Source organism: Mercenaria mercenaria, chromosome 2 (assembly GCF_021730395.1).
Source record: "Mercenaria mercenaria strain notata chromosome 2, MADL_Memer_1, whole genome shotgun sequence".
Lineage (NCBI taxonomy): Eukaryota > Metazoa > Mollusca > Bivalvia > Venerida > Veneridae > Mercenaria > Mercenaria mercenaria.
The window spans coordinates 67,362,983-67,379,265 of record NC_069362.1 but is presented as its reverse complement, the minus strand read 5'-3'; the positions used below and the strand labels follow the sequence as shown (position 1 = coordinate 67,379,265).

The following is a 16,283-nucleotide window of genomic DNA, read 5'->3' as shown; positions in this document are numbered from 1 at the left end:
GGTTACCAGGTCAAATCAAAGGAAAAGCTTGTTAACACTCTAGAGGCCACATTTATGACTGTATCTTCATGAAACTTAGTCAGAATGTTAGTCTTGATGATCTTTAGGTCAAGTTTGAGTCTGGGTCATGTGGGGTCAAAAACTAGGACACCGGGTAAAATCAAAGGAAAAGCTTGTTAACACTCTAGAGGCCACATTCATGACTGTATCTTCATGAAACTTAGTCAGAATGTTAATCTTGATGATCTTTAGATCAAGTTCGAATCTGGGTCATATGGGGTCAAAAACTAGGTCACAAGGTCAAATCAAAGGAAAAGTTAGTTAACACTTTAGAGGCCACATTTATGACCATATCTTAATGAAACTATCTTGATGATCTTTAGGTCAATAGGTCAGGTGAGTGATACAGGGCCTTCATGGCCCTCTTGTTTAAGATACAGCCTTTAAATTTGGATGACTTACACAGTTTTGCACACAGATCGTAAAACTGAATTTCATTGATCATGAATGTGACCTACTGACTTTCTTAATATTTAAGCATCAGTTTGACATTTGAAACATGGAGCTCATATTACTCCGGTGAGTGATCCAGGGTCATCATTACCCTCTTGTATGATTTTCAGCAGAGTTAAGACCCTTGGTTTGTCAAATTCTATAATACCTGTGCTTGTTCTCCTATACCACTCGTTGAAAATTCACCAAATTTCTTAGGAGGTACTGCTTGTTGTGTATATCATTGGAATGTTACCGTATAGCGGGTTATTTCTACGGGGGGAATATTTCTGCGTTTCTGCGGCCTCACGGTAGAATCGCAAAAATATTTCCAGCAGAATATTCATCCAGCAAAAATTTAAAACGCAAAAAATCTGTACTTTTTTCACCAACGTTGTTTCACGCTATGTTTCCCTAGGTAATCCGAAGTTCACAATAGCATGGTCTAATTATTGGAAATTACCGACGCCATCTAACAATTACCGATAATGGTATAATTAGGTGTGATGGTCAATCAAAGTCCTAACTGTTAATCCCTCAGAAAACATTTTTCTTCTGTGAATGAAATAACTTGCGTGAATTTCACTTGTGTTGTTCTTTTTAATCTCTTGTGAATACCTTCCAAACTATACCTTAGTAACCTTTATACTTGTGTAACCGTTATGCCGATATACCGTTGTTTGCAGTTGTTGTTTGTGCAATTGTTGTTAGGCTTATAGTTTTTCAATTCACAAGTTATTATATCCTACAATGTATTCATTAAATGCAAAGATATTTTACAACAGTTACAGGTAATTTAGTTTATTGTTTTCATGCGCTATCATTCTCACAACGCCCGATCATGCAAGGAATTGCATTCTCTTTGGCATCAAAAAACGTAGAAATTTCTCTTCCTTTTATGTGAAAACGCAGAAATTAAACACGCAGAAATTTGTTTCACCATTTTTGGGGCCAAAACGCAGAATATTTTGACCGCAGAAATAACCCGCTATACGGTATGGTCAGTGATATTCCCTGGAGTTATGTCCCTTAAATTGTGCATTTTATAATTTCTGCATGTTAAGTGGTTGGAGACATATGTTATTTGTGATAAACAATCTCTAGTTTGTAAAACATATGTACGCGAGTTATCACCACAATCTAAAGGGTTTGCAATTTGGTATTGACCTGTTCGTTTTATTCAGGGAGTAAAGTGTTCCGTTGGGATGCAGACCAAGAGCAAGTGGTAGCAGTGCTGGATTGCTCAAATAAAATACCAGCTGCAGACAGCTACCATGTACAGAAGTCAAAGAAGTTTGAAGGTAATTCTAGAAGATATTTTAGTCATGATACCGGTAATGTACAACATTTATGTAAATGATACAAATAGAATGACTAATGGTACATATCATGTCATTTGTAGAATTTACTCTAGCAAAACCATGTTTTAAGTATTGAACAAGTTGTACAACACGTAACAAAAGATTATGATGTGGTTTAATGATATAATTGTCATGTTATAACACATACCAGCTAGACAAATATTACTGGGAGCAGTGTTCTACAAGAAAATGATCGTGTTTGCCCCTCTACATGTGCACAGCAGAATTTAGGTTCTAGCCCACAGGCGTTGTGATTGTATTTCAAATAATACTTAATCTACTTATGGGTTTTTCCAGGAAGTAGCCTGGGGTGTGATTTGAATAAGTCCAATTAAGTTGGAATTGATTAGTAAAATTTTTGCTCGGAATTTTGATAGCATGCCAAACTTACATGTTGTTTTGTTTCAGCAAACCATTACCAGGTGACAGCTGTGTCTGCTGTAGGTCAGTACCTGTATGTGAGTACAACCTGGGGATGTATCATTGTAGCAGACGCAATATCTATGGAACCTCACAGTGTGTTCCGTTGTCATAGCGATGAAGACTACTACTGCAAGGCTATTCTGCAACTAGGTCCAGTGCTGTCCCCAGAACAGTTGAACACACATCCACAGGTACCAGAACAAAAATTGGCAGAGACTTTATACAGGAGAATGCCTCGACAAAACTCCTTTCGTAAGGACAACAAAGATGGTTTGCTGCCAGCAAATGATAAATGCCAGGGAATTGTCACCATAGGGTGTGGATACCGAGATATTATAAAATGTGTAACACGTCTTGAGAAGCAGGCTTTGGTGCGGCGGGATACAGCGGATGGTTGGGCAGTAGTTGATACTGGGTCAGTGCCAGAACAGGATACTGGAGTGAACAGACAGACAAACTTACATACCTTCCTGTTATCATGGGAACCAAAACACTGGGAATTTTATTAGATTGCAAAAGATTTAGGACTTTACATGAGTATGTTATTAAGTCAGTAACTTGAAGGAAACAGATGTTTCCACCAAGGAACTATCCTATTAGATATGTTGTATAATTGTTGCCTTTATTGACTGGTGCTTGGAGTTCTGGTTCTTATCTGACTGTTTACATTAAACATACCATTTACTAACAGTTTAATATTTAAAAGTAAAACTAATGATTCTTTAAATTTTCAAGAGGTTTAACTTGATTTTTCTTCTGTTTTTAAAACAAGGGAAATGTTACCTTCTGTTGAAACCAAGAGCATTTTTTATTTGAACTGCATATTCAGTTTTATATTTTAGCTAATATATTGATACTTTATGTTTGTGCAATATTTCCACTTCATTGTTGTTTTAGCACCCGGCAAATTATGTGCATTTCTGTAAAAAATTCCAAAAGAACTTTATTTCTTGCATACTAGATGGGAATTTCCAGTATTTTTACCAGTGCTGGAAAAATCGGTCTTACACCCTGGGGTGTAAGATGACTCTTGTGCTTTAAATGACCTATTACAAACTACATATATGTAGAATATTTATGTAGTTATTTATATTTTATTTCAAAAAACGGAATAAAAATCCAATACCTTGACAGTTCCTCTTTGTTCCTGATAGTATGTTTCTCAATTCAAAACACGTTATTTAATCAAAAATTCATAACGTTATGCTGGAACTGATAAAATAAAACCAGAACTAAACATTCTTATTTGTTTTTGAAACGTCATGACGTCTTTCCTGTTAACGGACGTTGATTTCCCGCGCTTTGTTTAAATACGCTGCTATAAGAAATAGTTCTAAAAAGAAAGCCGTTCGACTGATTTTATTTTTATTATTATATCTTTATATCAGTATGCAAGAAAAAGATTCTGTCACTGGTTATAGGTGCAGATGGGAATATCCGGCTCTCAGGTAACTGTTTAGGCGATAACTCGATAGGAACCTCATTACCGCCTAAACAGTTACCCTCGAGGCCGGAAATTCCCATCTGCACCTGTAACCAGTGAAAGAATCTTATAATTTCTTACTTGTAATTCTACTTTTTATTGTGTTAATTTAGATGTTATTCCACTTTTCATTGTGTTATCTGCTTCACACAGAAAGTTGCTTATATATTTGTATGCATGTTAAGTATTTTGTATTATCACGTCTGATGTGGCGGGATTGAAATAAAGCCGTTACATAAAATTGATAATACACTAGTGTAATAAAGCTTTGATGTTGATGTTTAAAGTATAGGAGACATTGGTCAAATTGACTTCTTTATAATAGTTAAAGAAAGTAAAAATTTTGATGTTTCGGCAGGAAAAGCTAACATGTGATAAAAAGAATTATTACATATGTGACTTTCCACATTGAATTTATTAAACGGGTTGAATAAAATTGATAAAATGCTCGACATAGCCTCACATTTTATTATTTTATTCAACTCGTTTAATAAAGTTCAGTATGAAAAGACTCGTGTAATATCCTCTGTGTAACAGGTGAGTGGAAAATTCACCTTCCTATATGTACTATATAATATATTTATATATTATATAAATGTATTTTCAGGCATCATAGTTAATATTAGCATGATTTTGAATATACCCATTTTATGTCATTTTACTTCTCCCAGAATTGATAGTTTTACATGAATGATTTTCTCTTAAATGTCCACTCCCTTAGTGAGGAGAGAAAGATTATCTAACATCTGTTATCCCACCTAGGTAATGATTTGTCAGGTATTAGGGAATGTCATGGTAGTGTGTTTGTTTGTATGACATTGAAATGGTTGTGTTGTGTATCGATATATATATAATAAGATAAGATCAATATAATAAGATAAGAAAAATGTGATCTGTAAAAATCAACTGACAAACTGTAGGGTAATATTGGTTAACCTTTACCCAGCTAAATTTCTAAAATGGACTGGTCCATCATTCAATTTGGACAGAATCACTTATTCTTCAAAGGGATGTTCACTAAAAATTTACTGACTGAATAGCGAACAGTGCAGGCTATGATCAGACTGCATGGACGTGCATCTGCACTGGTTGCAAAGCTTAAATGAGCCGTGCCATGAGAAAACCAACATAGTGGGTGTGCGACCAGCATGGATCCAGACCAGCCTGCGCATCCACGCAGTCTGGTCAGGATCCATGCTGTTCACTTTTAAAGCCTACTGCAATTAGAGAAACCATTAGCGAACAGCATGGATCCTGACCAGACTGCGCGGATGCGCAGGCTGGTCTGGATCCATCCTGGTCGCAAACCCACTATGTTGATTTTCTCATGGCACGGCTCAAATAACTTGCTGCCAGCAGGCTAAAGGTTAAGAAAACACCAAGTTGATGATGATACAAGATGTTTAATCAATTAATTTGATAAATTTGCATTTTGAGTGAAAAATGTAAAGGTAATTAAGGGAAGATTGTCTTCCCATCATTTAGAAAGGAGCTATTTAAGTGTCTAATACAATGTATATTAAGCTCATTCTATGGTAAACAATTGCTCAATGCTATTTGTATGCAAAACTTAGCTTAGTACAGAGTTACAGTGATAGCTTACTCATTTATCCACATGACAGGAGAAATATCTACAATTATACCAAACTATTTCACTCTTCCTATTTCGCCGTATGATGATACAAACTATTTTCTCTGTATTTTTGATGCAAGAAGAAGATATTGTTTCCATATTTGGCAATTCAGAGTTGGTACAAGTTCCATTGTTAACTAAAAGGTAAAAGCTATTTACAGAAAAATGTATCTGCAAAAGTTTCAGCATCAGTAGAAGTTACAAATTACTTCAGGAATCCCCACCCACCCCCCACCCCGAAAGATATCTACTTCTTACATCAGTATCTAAATACATTACTATTATTGGGTACATTTAAAATGTTGGTGTAATCAGGACACTCCTTTGTGTCAGTAATAAATTATGCAAGCCATTTATGCAAGCTTTGTAGAAAGGGAAGCTTTATTGTTAAAATATTAGGTGGATAAAAGGTACATACACCAGTTGTTTGTTGTTATGCAATATGTCAATTTTTAGCTCGACTTTCCGAAGAAAAATTAGAGCTATTTCACTCGCCCTGGTGCCGTCATTTCCGTTGGGTAAATTTTTAAAAAAAGTCAAATATCTCTGTTTCCTTTCAAAGCTATTGACTTGAAACTTAAATTAGGTATTTACTATCAAAGTCTGCACCAAAAGAAACAATCCCTATAACCCTGATTTGAATTTTGACAGAGTTATACCCTTTTTTAACTTAGAACTTTTTGGTTAAAGTTTTTGATAAAGTCAAATATCTCTGTTACTATCAAAGCTTTTGACTTGAAACTTGAAATAACTATCAAAGTCTACATTGGGAGAAACAATCCCAGTTATGCCCCTTTTTAACTCAGAATTTTTTTGTTAAAGTTTTTACTGGCAAAGCTCTAATTCAGAGTCAAGCACTTAGAAAAGTTGAGCTTGCTGTCTTATGAACAGCTCTTGATTATTTTATTATTAAAGTTGGTTTTTAAGTAATACACTTAATTGTATCCATTTATGTATTTGTTAAACAATTTAACCTACTTACAGCGGTCGTCGAAGGGACTGACCGAAAGTGACCACTATAGACAGGTGACAGTTTATCCAGGTTACCAATGTAGGACATCAACATTAGTTAAAGATTTAATTATGCTTATTATTTACATATATTGACCCTTAACCTGCTAAATTTCTATAATGAACTAGTCCATCTTTCAATTTGGACAGTAACATTAACTGTTTAAAGGGGCGCTTACCAAAAATATACTGATCATTATCTGCACTGGTTGCAAAGGCAGAATCAATTGTGTTTAGCATGATAAGGGTTAAGGTGTATTTTGTATTATGTTATGCATAAAGCCTTGTTATAGACGTGCAAGTTCTTGTATTATGTTATGCATAAAAGCTTTGTTAAAAACTGATATTAAAGTGTTATCTTATATTACAATATAAAAATGCACACAATTCACACTCGGCTGATGGGAGCAGTTTCGCTTTCCAAAATATATGATGTCTTCTATGTTCTTTATAGGAGACTGTGTCATAAGTGAAGATGATAACTTTCAGTTTTAATTTTAATGTCCTTTGATGACAGCTGTAATATTATATTGATGCTTTGGACCTGTATTAAAAATGGTTTTAATCTGTCCTAGATCATCTTTAGTCTACTAAACTACGTAGGACTTCGTTAACAGGAGTACAATTGAACAAATAGCACTTTGTTTTTTACCACAGCAGAGATTTAGTGATTGTTATAGTGCATTTTCATAGTTCTGCTATTTGAAATTAGTTTTATTACATACTTTCAATTTCAACAGACATGTAACTTTGTAACTTTAGTCGAAATAGTTATGCCCCACTTCAAAGAGGCCGGAGTATATTGTCGTTCGCGTTGGTCGGTCCGTTAGTAGAGTGAATGGTTTCTGCCCAATAATTCTGCACAGGCCCTGTGTTCATTATTGGACTAACAAAGTAGATGAGATAATCCCTATTGTTTTTGGGGTCAGTAAGTCAAAGGTCAAGGTCACAGGGTCCTGACTCTTGAAAACGGTTTATGCTAAATAACTGGGACCACTTGACCCAGAACCTTCAAACTTAATAGCATGATTAGGCTTATGAAGAAGATTATGTAGATGACCCCTATCGTTTTTAAGGTCTGTAAGTGAAAGGTCAAGGTCACATGGTCCTGACTCTTGAAAACGGTTTATGCTAGATAACTTTGGGACCACTTGACCCAGAACCTTCAAACTTAATAGCATGATTAGGCTTATGGAGAAGATTATGTAGATGACCCCTATCGTTTTTAGGGTCTGTAAGTCGAAGGTCAAGTTCACAGAGGCCTGACCCTTAAAAATGGTTTTGGCTCAATAACTTGAGAACCACTTGACCCAGAACCTTAGAACTTGAGAGCGTGATTTGCTTATGAAGTAGAGTACCCATTTTGTGTTTCGGGTCAGTAGGTCAAGGTCAAGATTACAGAAGCCACTTCCATCACGGAAACATTGAAACTATTTCTGGATAGTAACTTGAGAATTGCTTTACCCAGAACCTTCTAACTTTGATAGGAATAGTAGAATGACGTAGATGACCACTACTGTTTTTGGGGTCAGTAAGACAAAGGTTTCGAGAGGCCAGATTTTCTGCTTGATATGTATGAAACATGGTTAAAAGTTTTGTCTTTACAAACTGAAATTGGATCACCTGATAAATAAAACTTGGTCAGTAGGTCAAATTCTTGTTTATATATTAAACATGTTTGCGGAAACAGAAACGACATGTAGCATCTGCCAAACTTGAGAAGTTTTGATTAACCTTTGACAACAATGATTGAAACATTGCTAAGTATTATGTATAATAAAGAACATCTGTCTATCTGCCGTTGACGTCAAGCTCCTTGTGGAAACGTAGACGTTTTTCGCATCAAAATCAAGAAGAGAAAGAATGTAGTGATAAAAATTTAGAGTGGAAGAAACTAAAAAAAAATTCGGTTATATAAAAAAGATTAAAACTCGAGTTTGCAGGATAACTAGGGCGAGACATGTTCAATGCAGCATTGAACTGCTCTTGGGTAGGGAGGTGGGCAATTCTGGGGGGGGGGGGAGTTCGTTCCAATGGTACACTATTCTCGGAAAATAAGAAAACTTGTAATAGTCTGTGGTTGCAGTAATTAACATATAACTTGGGGAATTGCCATAGCGAACAAAGCGGGTCATTGTGGTCGGGTAATCTTCGAATGGGATGGCAACCAGATCATGATGAATCTTATAGAAGAGTGATGACCTAGAATCTATACGCCTTAAATCCAATCGACGGAGGTTTAGGGAGTGTAGTGATCCAACGGGCGGCTCTATTTGGACGCTTTCAATTTGGTCAATTTGAATTTGAGTGTGGGGCGACCATACCTCGGAGGCATATTCAAGCAGGGAACGGACTAGAGTCTGGTAAGCAATGGTCTTAATGGGTTCGGATTTGACCTTAATGTTTCTTCGCAGAAACCCTAGGGTTTGGTTAGCTTTCTTGGTTGACCTGTTTATGTGATTGTCCCATGATAGGTCATTTGAGATATCCACGCGTAGGTATTTAGCTGAGCTGACCGATTCAAGTTGGACTCCATGTAGGGTAGGGATATGACGTTTCCTTCTAGTGGCGCGGATCACTTAACACTTGGAGGGATTGAACTCCATATATTCCCACTCCAACTCACACTTTTCTAGAAGTTTAAGGTGATTTTGGAGTGACAGATTGGTCTGCAGATGTCGGAGTTAGATATATTGCCGTGTCATCTGCAAACAGACAGACTTTGGAGCTGACGTTTTGTGCGAGGTCATTTATGTAGGCTAGGAAGAGCAGGGACCAAGTAAAGACCGCTGTTGGACACTTGATAATACTGGAATGGCATCAGAGGTAGTGCCATTTAGAACTACTGAATAAATAGGTATACACGCTGCTTTGGAAGAAGACACAAACTTAGACTGAACTTGTCACACAAATTAACCAAATCAAGACCATATATTAGTAGGGCGTTAGCTGGAGCAGCTAAATATCCAAGCATCTAAACGGTATACTGTGGTAAGTCAGATGATTACTCACCATTTTTACTCTAACACGCTCATTAAAATATTATGATAAAAATGTGAACTTCATTCGTCTGAATAGAAACTGATGAGATGAGGCAACCACGTTATATCATATTGTTCTCTCTGCATTCCTCACATCAAGGATTATTCATTGCAGAATTAACGTGCTCGAGTTTTTTCTTTGTTATACTGACGGACAAATCGAACCATGTTAGGAGGGTTGTTAGAATTTGGCTTCAACGCAACTGAAATCCTATTTGCGTGTTGAATCTTTATTACCAGATACAGTTGTTGTTCCTGTGCATGTTTTGTGTTATAAAATGCTTATGTTGTTATTTTCATAAGCAATTTCAGTTCATTTATACTAAGGGTTGCTTATTTCGGATAATGCATACAATAAATGTACAACATAAAATGTTGTATAAAACATAAATGCTTTGCCTGTATATCAAGTCCTGAATGGAACATAATTATGTCAGTTTATAGATTCTGTGTCAATTACTCTGGCTACGCCATATCTTAACTGTGATCATTCATTTCAGGGTTTCAGCCATTCACTCTGGTTCACGTCACATTCTGCATTGAATCTATGTTTTTGAGGAACTTTTTCACTTTCGTCTCGCATTGTTTATCCTGTTCTGCCTGAAAATATGTTAAGGGAAAAAAATCAAAAAGATCTAGCATAGCATCCTTTAAAGAAAGAAAGAAGTCAAGTATTGTATAGTCTGCCATAAACAACATACATGTAAATGCACGAACCGGTGCAGGAACATTATGATGTCAGCTATGATGTCAAATTACCGTATGACATCTGGTTCATTAGTCGGATTAATGAAAGGTCAACATAATACTTAACATTGTATTTTGGTCAAATGAATGTAACCAAAGTCTTCTTGTGTTTCATCGATTGATTTACCACGGTTTCTAGTTCAGATACATGGATATTAAATACCTAGTGCTACTGTCCTCAAAGCTAAATTTCACGCGCAACTTTACTCTGAACCATGGTAAATCAGACCATTTATGCACACGAACTAGCCCGCTCAGCAAACTCCGTATTTTCATTCAGCGACCATTGCCTGCCTACCCACCCATACAACTCGACTGTATTACTCCCTTCCCAACCACCCAGCAATCTCAACAGTGTGACTGTACGTGATCGCCAAGCCACCCAGCAAACTCAACAGTATTGTAAACACAGTGACGGCCAATCCGTTTAGCGAACTCAACAGTATGACTCACAGTGATTGCAAAACCGCTCGCTGAAAACGTTAGTATGAGTCAGCGATGGTCAAACCGCCAAGGAAACTCAAAAGAATGACTCTCAGTGAACGCTGATCTGTCCAGCAAACGTAACCAGTATAACTCAGTGATCGCCAAACAGTGTAACCAACTAACAATATGACTCTTAGTGATTAAAAAATTAACTAGTGAACCTAACAGTATGATTCTGTGATCGCCAAACTGCCCAACGAAGTCAATTGTTTGAAACATTGGTCTCCAAACTACCTGAGAAACTTAACAGTATGTCAGGGTGATTGCCAAACCACCCAGCGCACTTAAAAGTATGACTCTCAGTGATGGCCAGACTATTCAGCGAACTCAATTGCAGACTCGTTAATCACCAAACCCTAAAACGATCTAAACAGTACAACTCTCAGTAATCGCAATCCACCCAGTGAACTCAACGCTACGACTAAGTGAGTGCACTCAACAGTACGACTCTAGGTGATCAACAAACCGCACAGTGAGCTAACAATATGACACTCAGTGATCGCCAAACACCTAGCGAACTAACAGTATGACTCAAAGTGATCACCAAACCGCACAACGAACTAACAATATGACTTAAAGTGATCACCAAACCGCACAACGAAGGAACAATATGACACTCAGTGATCGCCAAACCGCCCGGCAACTAATAATATGACTCTCTCTCCGTAATCGCCAGCCCACCCAGCGAACTAGCAGTATGACTCGCAGTGATTGTCAAACCACCCAGCGAACTAATAATATGACTATCCGTTATTGCCAAACCAACCGGTTACTATAAATATGACTATCCATAACCGCCAAACCACCCAGCAAACTAGTAATATCACTCTAAGCGATCGCCAAACTGCCAAGCTACCTAACAATATAACACTCAGTGATCGCCAAACTCTCCCAGGCGAACTAACAATAGACTTCCAGCAATCGCCAAACTGCCCAATGAACTAACAACATGACTAAGTGGTCGCCAAACCACCCAGCGAACTAACAATGAGACTCACAGTGATTGACAAACTGCACAGCGAACTATCAATATGATTTACCGTGATCACCAAAACCGTCAAACAACTAATAATATGACTATCCGTGATCGCCAAACCACCCATCAAACTAGCAAAATGACTTTCAGTGATCGCCAAACCACCAAGTGACCCAACAGTATGACTCTCCATGATCGCGAAACCGCCCAGCGAACTAATAATATGACTCACAGTGATAGCTAAACCGCCCAGCAAATAACACTATGGCTCTCAGTAATTGCCAAACCACCCAGTTAACTAACATTATGACTCCTAGTGATCGCCAAACTGCCAAACGACCTAACAATATGACACTCAGTGATCGCCAAACTCTCCCCGTCGAACTAACAATAGACTCCCAGCGATCGCCAAACCGCCCATTGAACTAGCAACATGACTCTGAGTGGTCGCCAAACCACTCAGCGAACTAACAATATGACTCACAGTGATTGCCAAACTGCATAGCGAACTATCAATATGACTCCTAGTGATCGCCAAACTGTCAAGCGACCTGACAATATGACATTCAGTGATCGCCAAACTCTCCCCGGCGAACTTACAATATGACCCCCAGTGATCGCCAAACCGCCCAGTGAAATAACAATATGACTTTGAGTAACCGCCAAACCACCCATGAACTAACAATTTCACTTTTAAGTGATCACCAAAATCGCCAAACAAACTATTCATTTATTTATTTATTCAAGTCTCAATTACATACATGACATATCAATATAAAATACACAGATGATATATGGCTATGATACATGTATGCAACCACTCTTAAGAGAGTTATTAGAGACCATATGTATCAAGTTCTATACATCTATTTACATCATAAAAAATAGATTACCATTGCTAATCTTGTTTTAAAAACTGCTATAAAATAAACTAATTTTTACAAAACAGAAAATTGTAAACACATTGCACTAGTGCGCCTTATAAAAAACATCTTAAAATATCATATATCCCCTCTGGTCAGATCAGAAAAGACCTGCTTAGCAATGGTTATCTACACACAACTACAACACCAATCATTATATTAGCGCTAAAACATATATAATAAACTCCAGAGCTACAGACAAGCTTTTAATGTAGTTGGATATATTCCCCTTGACATCTTATATGAACTATAAACTAACCTCCGTGATCGCCAAACCGAGCAAACTAACTACCAATAAGCTCATTTGTCATATGGACAAAATTAAAACAAATTGTTGGTGTATTTTCGTCAGAATAACTTCCCTTTAATTAATATGTTGGTTTCTTACATTTTTTCTCATATTTTCCCGTTAATTTCGAAATGAAATGTTATCAAATTTGAAATCAAATACTTTTTTATGATTATAGTTCTGTTAATATCGTCTTGATTATGAAACGTCTTATATACAAAATAGTCGATCAAATGTGGTAGAAGTCTTTCTCGACGCCTAAATGGCGCCAAATAAAGGTCTCTCTGTTTGCATAGGGTCAGATCAATCTGTGTAGGATGATTTGGCACCCTGAGTGACTGTCTTTGTATGTTAACCCTTACCCAGATAAATTTCTATAATAAACCCAGGGCTTGACAGTGTGTGACAACAGTGCCCCAGGACCCCGAGGACTCCAAATTCTAGCGAGGGACACCCATTCATCAAAGCTTGGTGTTCCTCCAGGATACTTAAATTGTCAGTAACGACAATGTTATAGCCACATTTAATTCCGAGTTACACTCAAAGAATTCTGAATTCTAACAAAATATACGGACAATAAAATATGAAACAGATGTTGCTTTTAATTCACAAAAACTGCTGAACCTTAAATTATTTTCATCTCTTCTCCTGCTTCTGACTTAGCAACGACCTCTGTCAATTGTTACAAAATAAAGTATACAGAATCCCGAAACAAGAAAAGAAATAAATATGGTTAAAGACCTAGCAGTTTTAGTTGAGTACATTTTCATCCTTTCAAACTGGAGGGATCCCATGTATCGGCGAGGGACACCAAATGCAGGCTGGTCATGATCTACACTATAATAATCGTAAAGGCAGAATCAATCGTGTCCAGCATGGTAAGGGTTAAACACTGTTGAACGCTTTTATCATATAAATCTGGTAAGCATATGAAGTATTACAGGAAATGTTCAACAAAAAGATAGCAGGTAAAGTGAAAATTGAGCACACATAGAAATAAATGCGTCTGTAAAGGGAACAATAGCGATCTATTAAACCGTAACTCACCTGAAACTCTTTAAGTAAACTTAGCCGGGTTTCAAAGTCTGTCAACATCCTTGAACTATTTCTTGAACTCACGCCAGACCTGAAAGACTGAGAGGAGTCTAAGCAACGTCCGATGATAAATGTGTCCGAGTTCGCCGATGATCTACTGTTTCGTGCTGACCGTTTAAATAGAGATGACTCTAAACTTCGTCCTCCACACAGTTTCGGCGTTTTAGTAGTCGCTGACTTTGGTTTTTGATGCGTTTCACTCACAGTTTCTCTCTCACCTGTCGCTAAATGGTCTTTACGTCTTACACACGGAGAACTTTTAGTACGGCCCTCAGTCAAAGGATGTTCTTTTTGTTTGTGTTGAAACGAAACTGTTTTTCTTGGAATAATCTCCGAATCTACTTTGAGTCGGACCAAAGAAGGTTTTGAGTCTTTCTTTATATCTATCTTATGTTCTTCAAACCTAGCAAATGGCAACGACGATTTTCTTAACAGGTGTGAGTTTGAATCAAGCGACGTCGACGAGGACACATATTTGCCTACAGGAACGTAACTCCATCTTCGCTTCAAGACATTTTTATCTGTTTCTGTTTTTAGTTTTTGCAATTTATCACTCTGTTGCCTAAGTTTAAATTGGCACCCGACACATGCTCTTGTGGATGGAGTTTTTATAGTTTGTTTGTGCAAATTACGCCTTTCTACTGAACCAGGCTGGAAAGCAAACCTGTCATTTGGCTTTTCATAAAGTTCACCGGTATAGTCACTCACGCTTGTGTATTCATTTGAATGTGCTCTAAGGAAGGTTTTTAACTTTCCTGAATTTGATTTAGACAAACTAATCCTACTTTTTGATAATTCTTCGCAAATATCAACTATGACGTCCCTAAGCATTTCGATTTCCTTGTTGTAATCAATGCCATTATAGCTCAAACGATCTGATTTTTGAGATAATTTGGCATCGTCTTTTGTATTTATATCTTCGTCACTTGTAGATACAGCTAGATGTGATAAGGACGTCGTAGAAGCTTTTAGTTCACCATTTGACTTAAATCTAAATCCTGGAGGAATCTGTTTTCCGTCAAGTGTTTCTATGTATTCTTCTGTTGATACGCCTTTCGATGACGAATCATTTGTAGAATGACTCCTTTTGAAAGACCTCGCCAATGATTTTTGCTCACGAGAGAGGTCGCGTAAAACTTTTACCATTTGTTTTTCTATGTCCTCCCACTTGTTTACCAGTTTGTTCAATTCAATAGCATTCCTTGAACATTCAAGAAGTGACGGATCGAAAAATGCTGGACCCAGTTTTTCTTTCGCATCTTGAACGGATTTCCTTGGCGCAAAAATGTCTGTTTTCTTTTTCCGTCTCGGTAAAACAATGGACATTTCTAAAGCAATTAGGAGACACCACTTACATGTAAATTCCGTTGCCCAAGGACGCTCATGGACGTCGCCATTTTTGTTGACACGGAATGACGCAACGTCATTGTTTTGCATGAAAGCTTTTCCCGCTCTTCATAAGGGACGTCAAAAATCTCTGCTACGCAACTTTTATGTTCTTTTCAAATTCTACCGGTGATTGCTGATAGTAATTTAGCCACGTTAACTCATTCGAACTCTATTGTTTCTTTTAAATATTCCTGAAGTAAATGCAATTTTTCTTTTTTAGCCGATGATATCCTAAAATATATATTTTTTTGTAAAATCAAATAAACCACTGTCTTCTGGATGAACACGATAAGTAAATGTTATATAAAAATTCAATGTGCTTCCGAGGGATCTACTTTCCAGATTTTATTGATATCAAGAAAATACTATTTCCTTATGTCATAAAAATCGATATCTTGACATTTATTGATACAAAAAATCGGGTTTCTGGTACGAAAAAAAAAAAGATCTGTTTTATGTCAAGAAAGAATAATTTTCTATAATAATAATAATAATAATAGATTAAAATTGATTATCTAATTATAATATAAGACAGAATTTTAATAATAAACATCTAAATACAGCATTCACTCTTGACAAACACTCCATTTAATTAGAAAAAATATGTATAGGCCTACAATCATAAAAAAGTAAAATCACTCAGATATGCATTCACCCGTTAAAAGAAAATAAATAAATAGCAATTGCAGAAAAAAATAGTTGTAGCTTATTCAGATCCTAATAAGTATTTTTTGTATTTGCTTTTGAAAGAATTAAGTGAATCCGCACAACGAATATTCTGTGGAATGATATTCCATACTTTAGCGCTATTATAGCCAAATGATCTTTTCATATAATTCGTGCGACATTTAGGTATTAAAATATCATTATGTACAACTGATCTAAGGCCATAAATTTCATTGCTGGAAAATGTTAAAAATATCAGATATGTAAG

General features: G+C 36.7%; 2 protein-coding genes across 2 annotated transcripts in view; one reads left to right on the top strand and one right to left on the bottom strand.

Moving 5' to 3' along the window:
* Positions 1-6,747, top strand: part of LOC123564175 (leucine-rich repeat serine/threonine-protein kinase 1-like) — a 65,085-nt gene extending 58,338 nt beyond the window's left edge. Inside the window, exons 31-32 of the mRNA XM_053536823.1 lie at positions 1,677-1,793; positions 2,262-6,747. Coding sequence (XP_053392798.1) covers positions 1,677-1,793; positions 2,262-2,785 — 641 coding nt within the window. The 3' untranslated portion in view covers positions 2,786-6,747. The remainder of the gene's footprint in view (positions 1-1,676; positions 1,794-2,261) is intronic.
* A 2,640-nt stretch (positions 6,748-9,387) lies between these two features.
* LOC123564174 (uncharacterized) lies at positions 9,388-15,379 on the bottom strand. The gene is made up of 2 exons (XM_045357545.2): positions 13,913-15,379; positions 9,388-10,044 (listed from the first exon to the last, which is right to left on the bottom strand). The coding sequence occupies exons 1-2, from the start codon at positions 15,284-15,286 to the stop codon at positions 9,967-9,969; spliced, it is 1,452 nt and encodes a 483-aa protein (XP_045213480.2). The 5' UTR covers positions 15,287-15,379; the 3' UTR covers positions 9,388-9,966.
* Between the last annotated feature and the right edge of the window lie 904 nt (positions 15,380-16,283).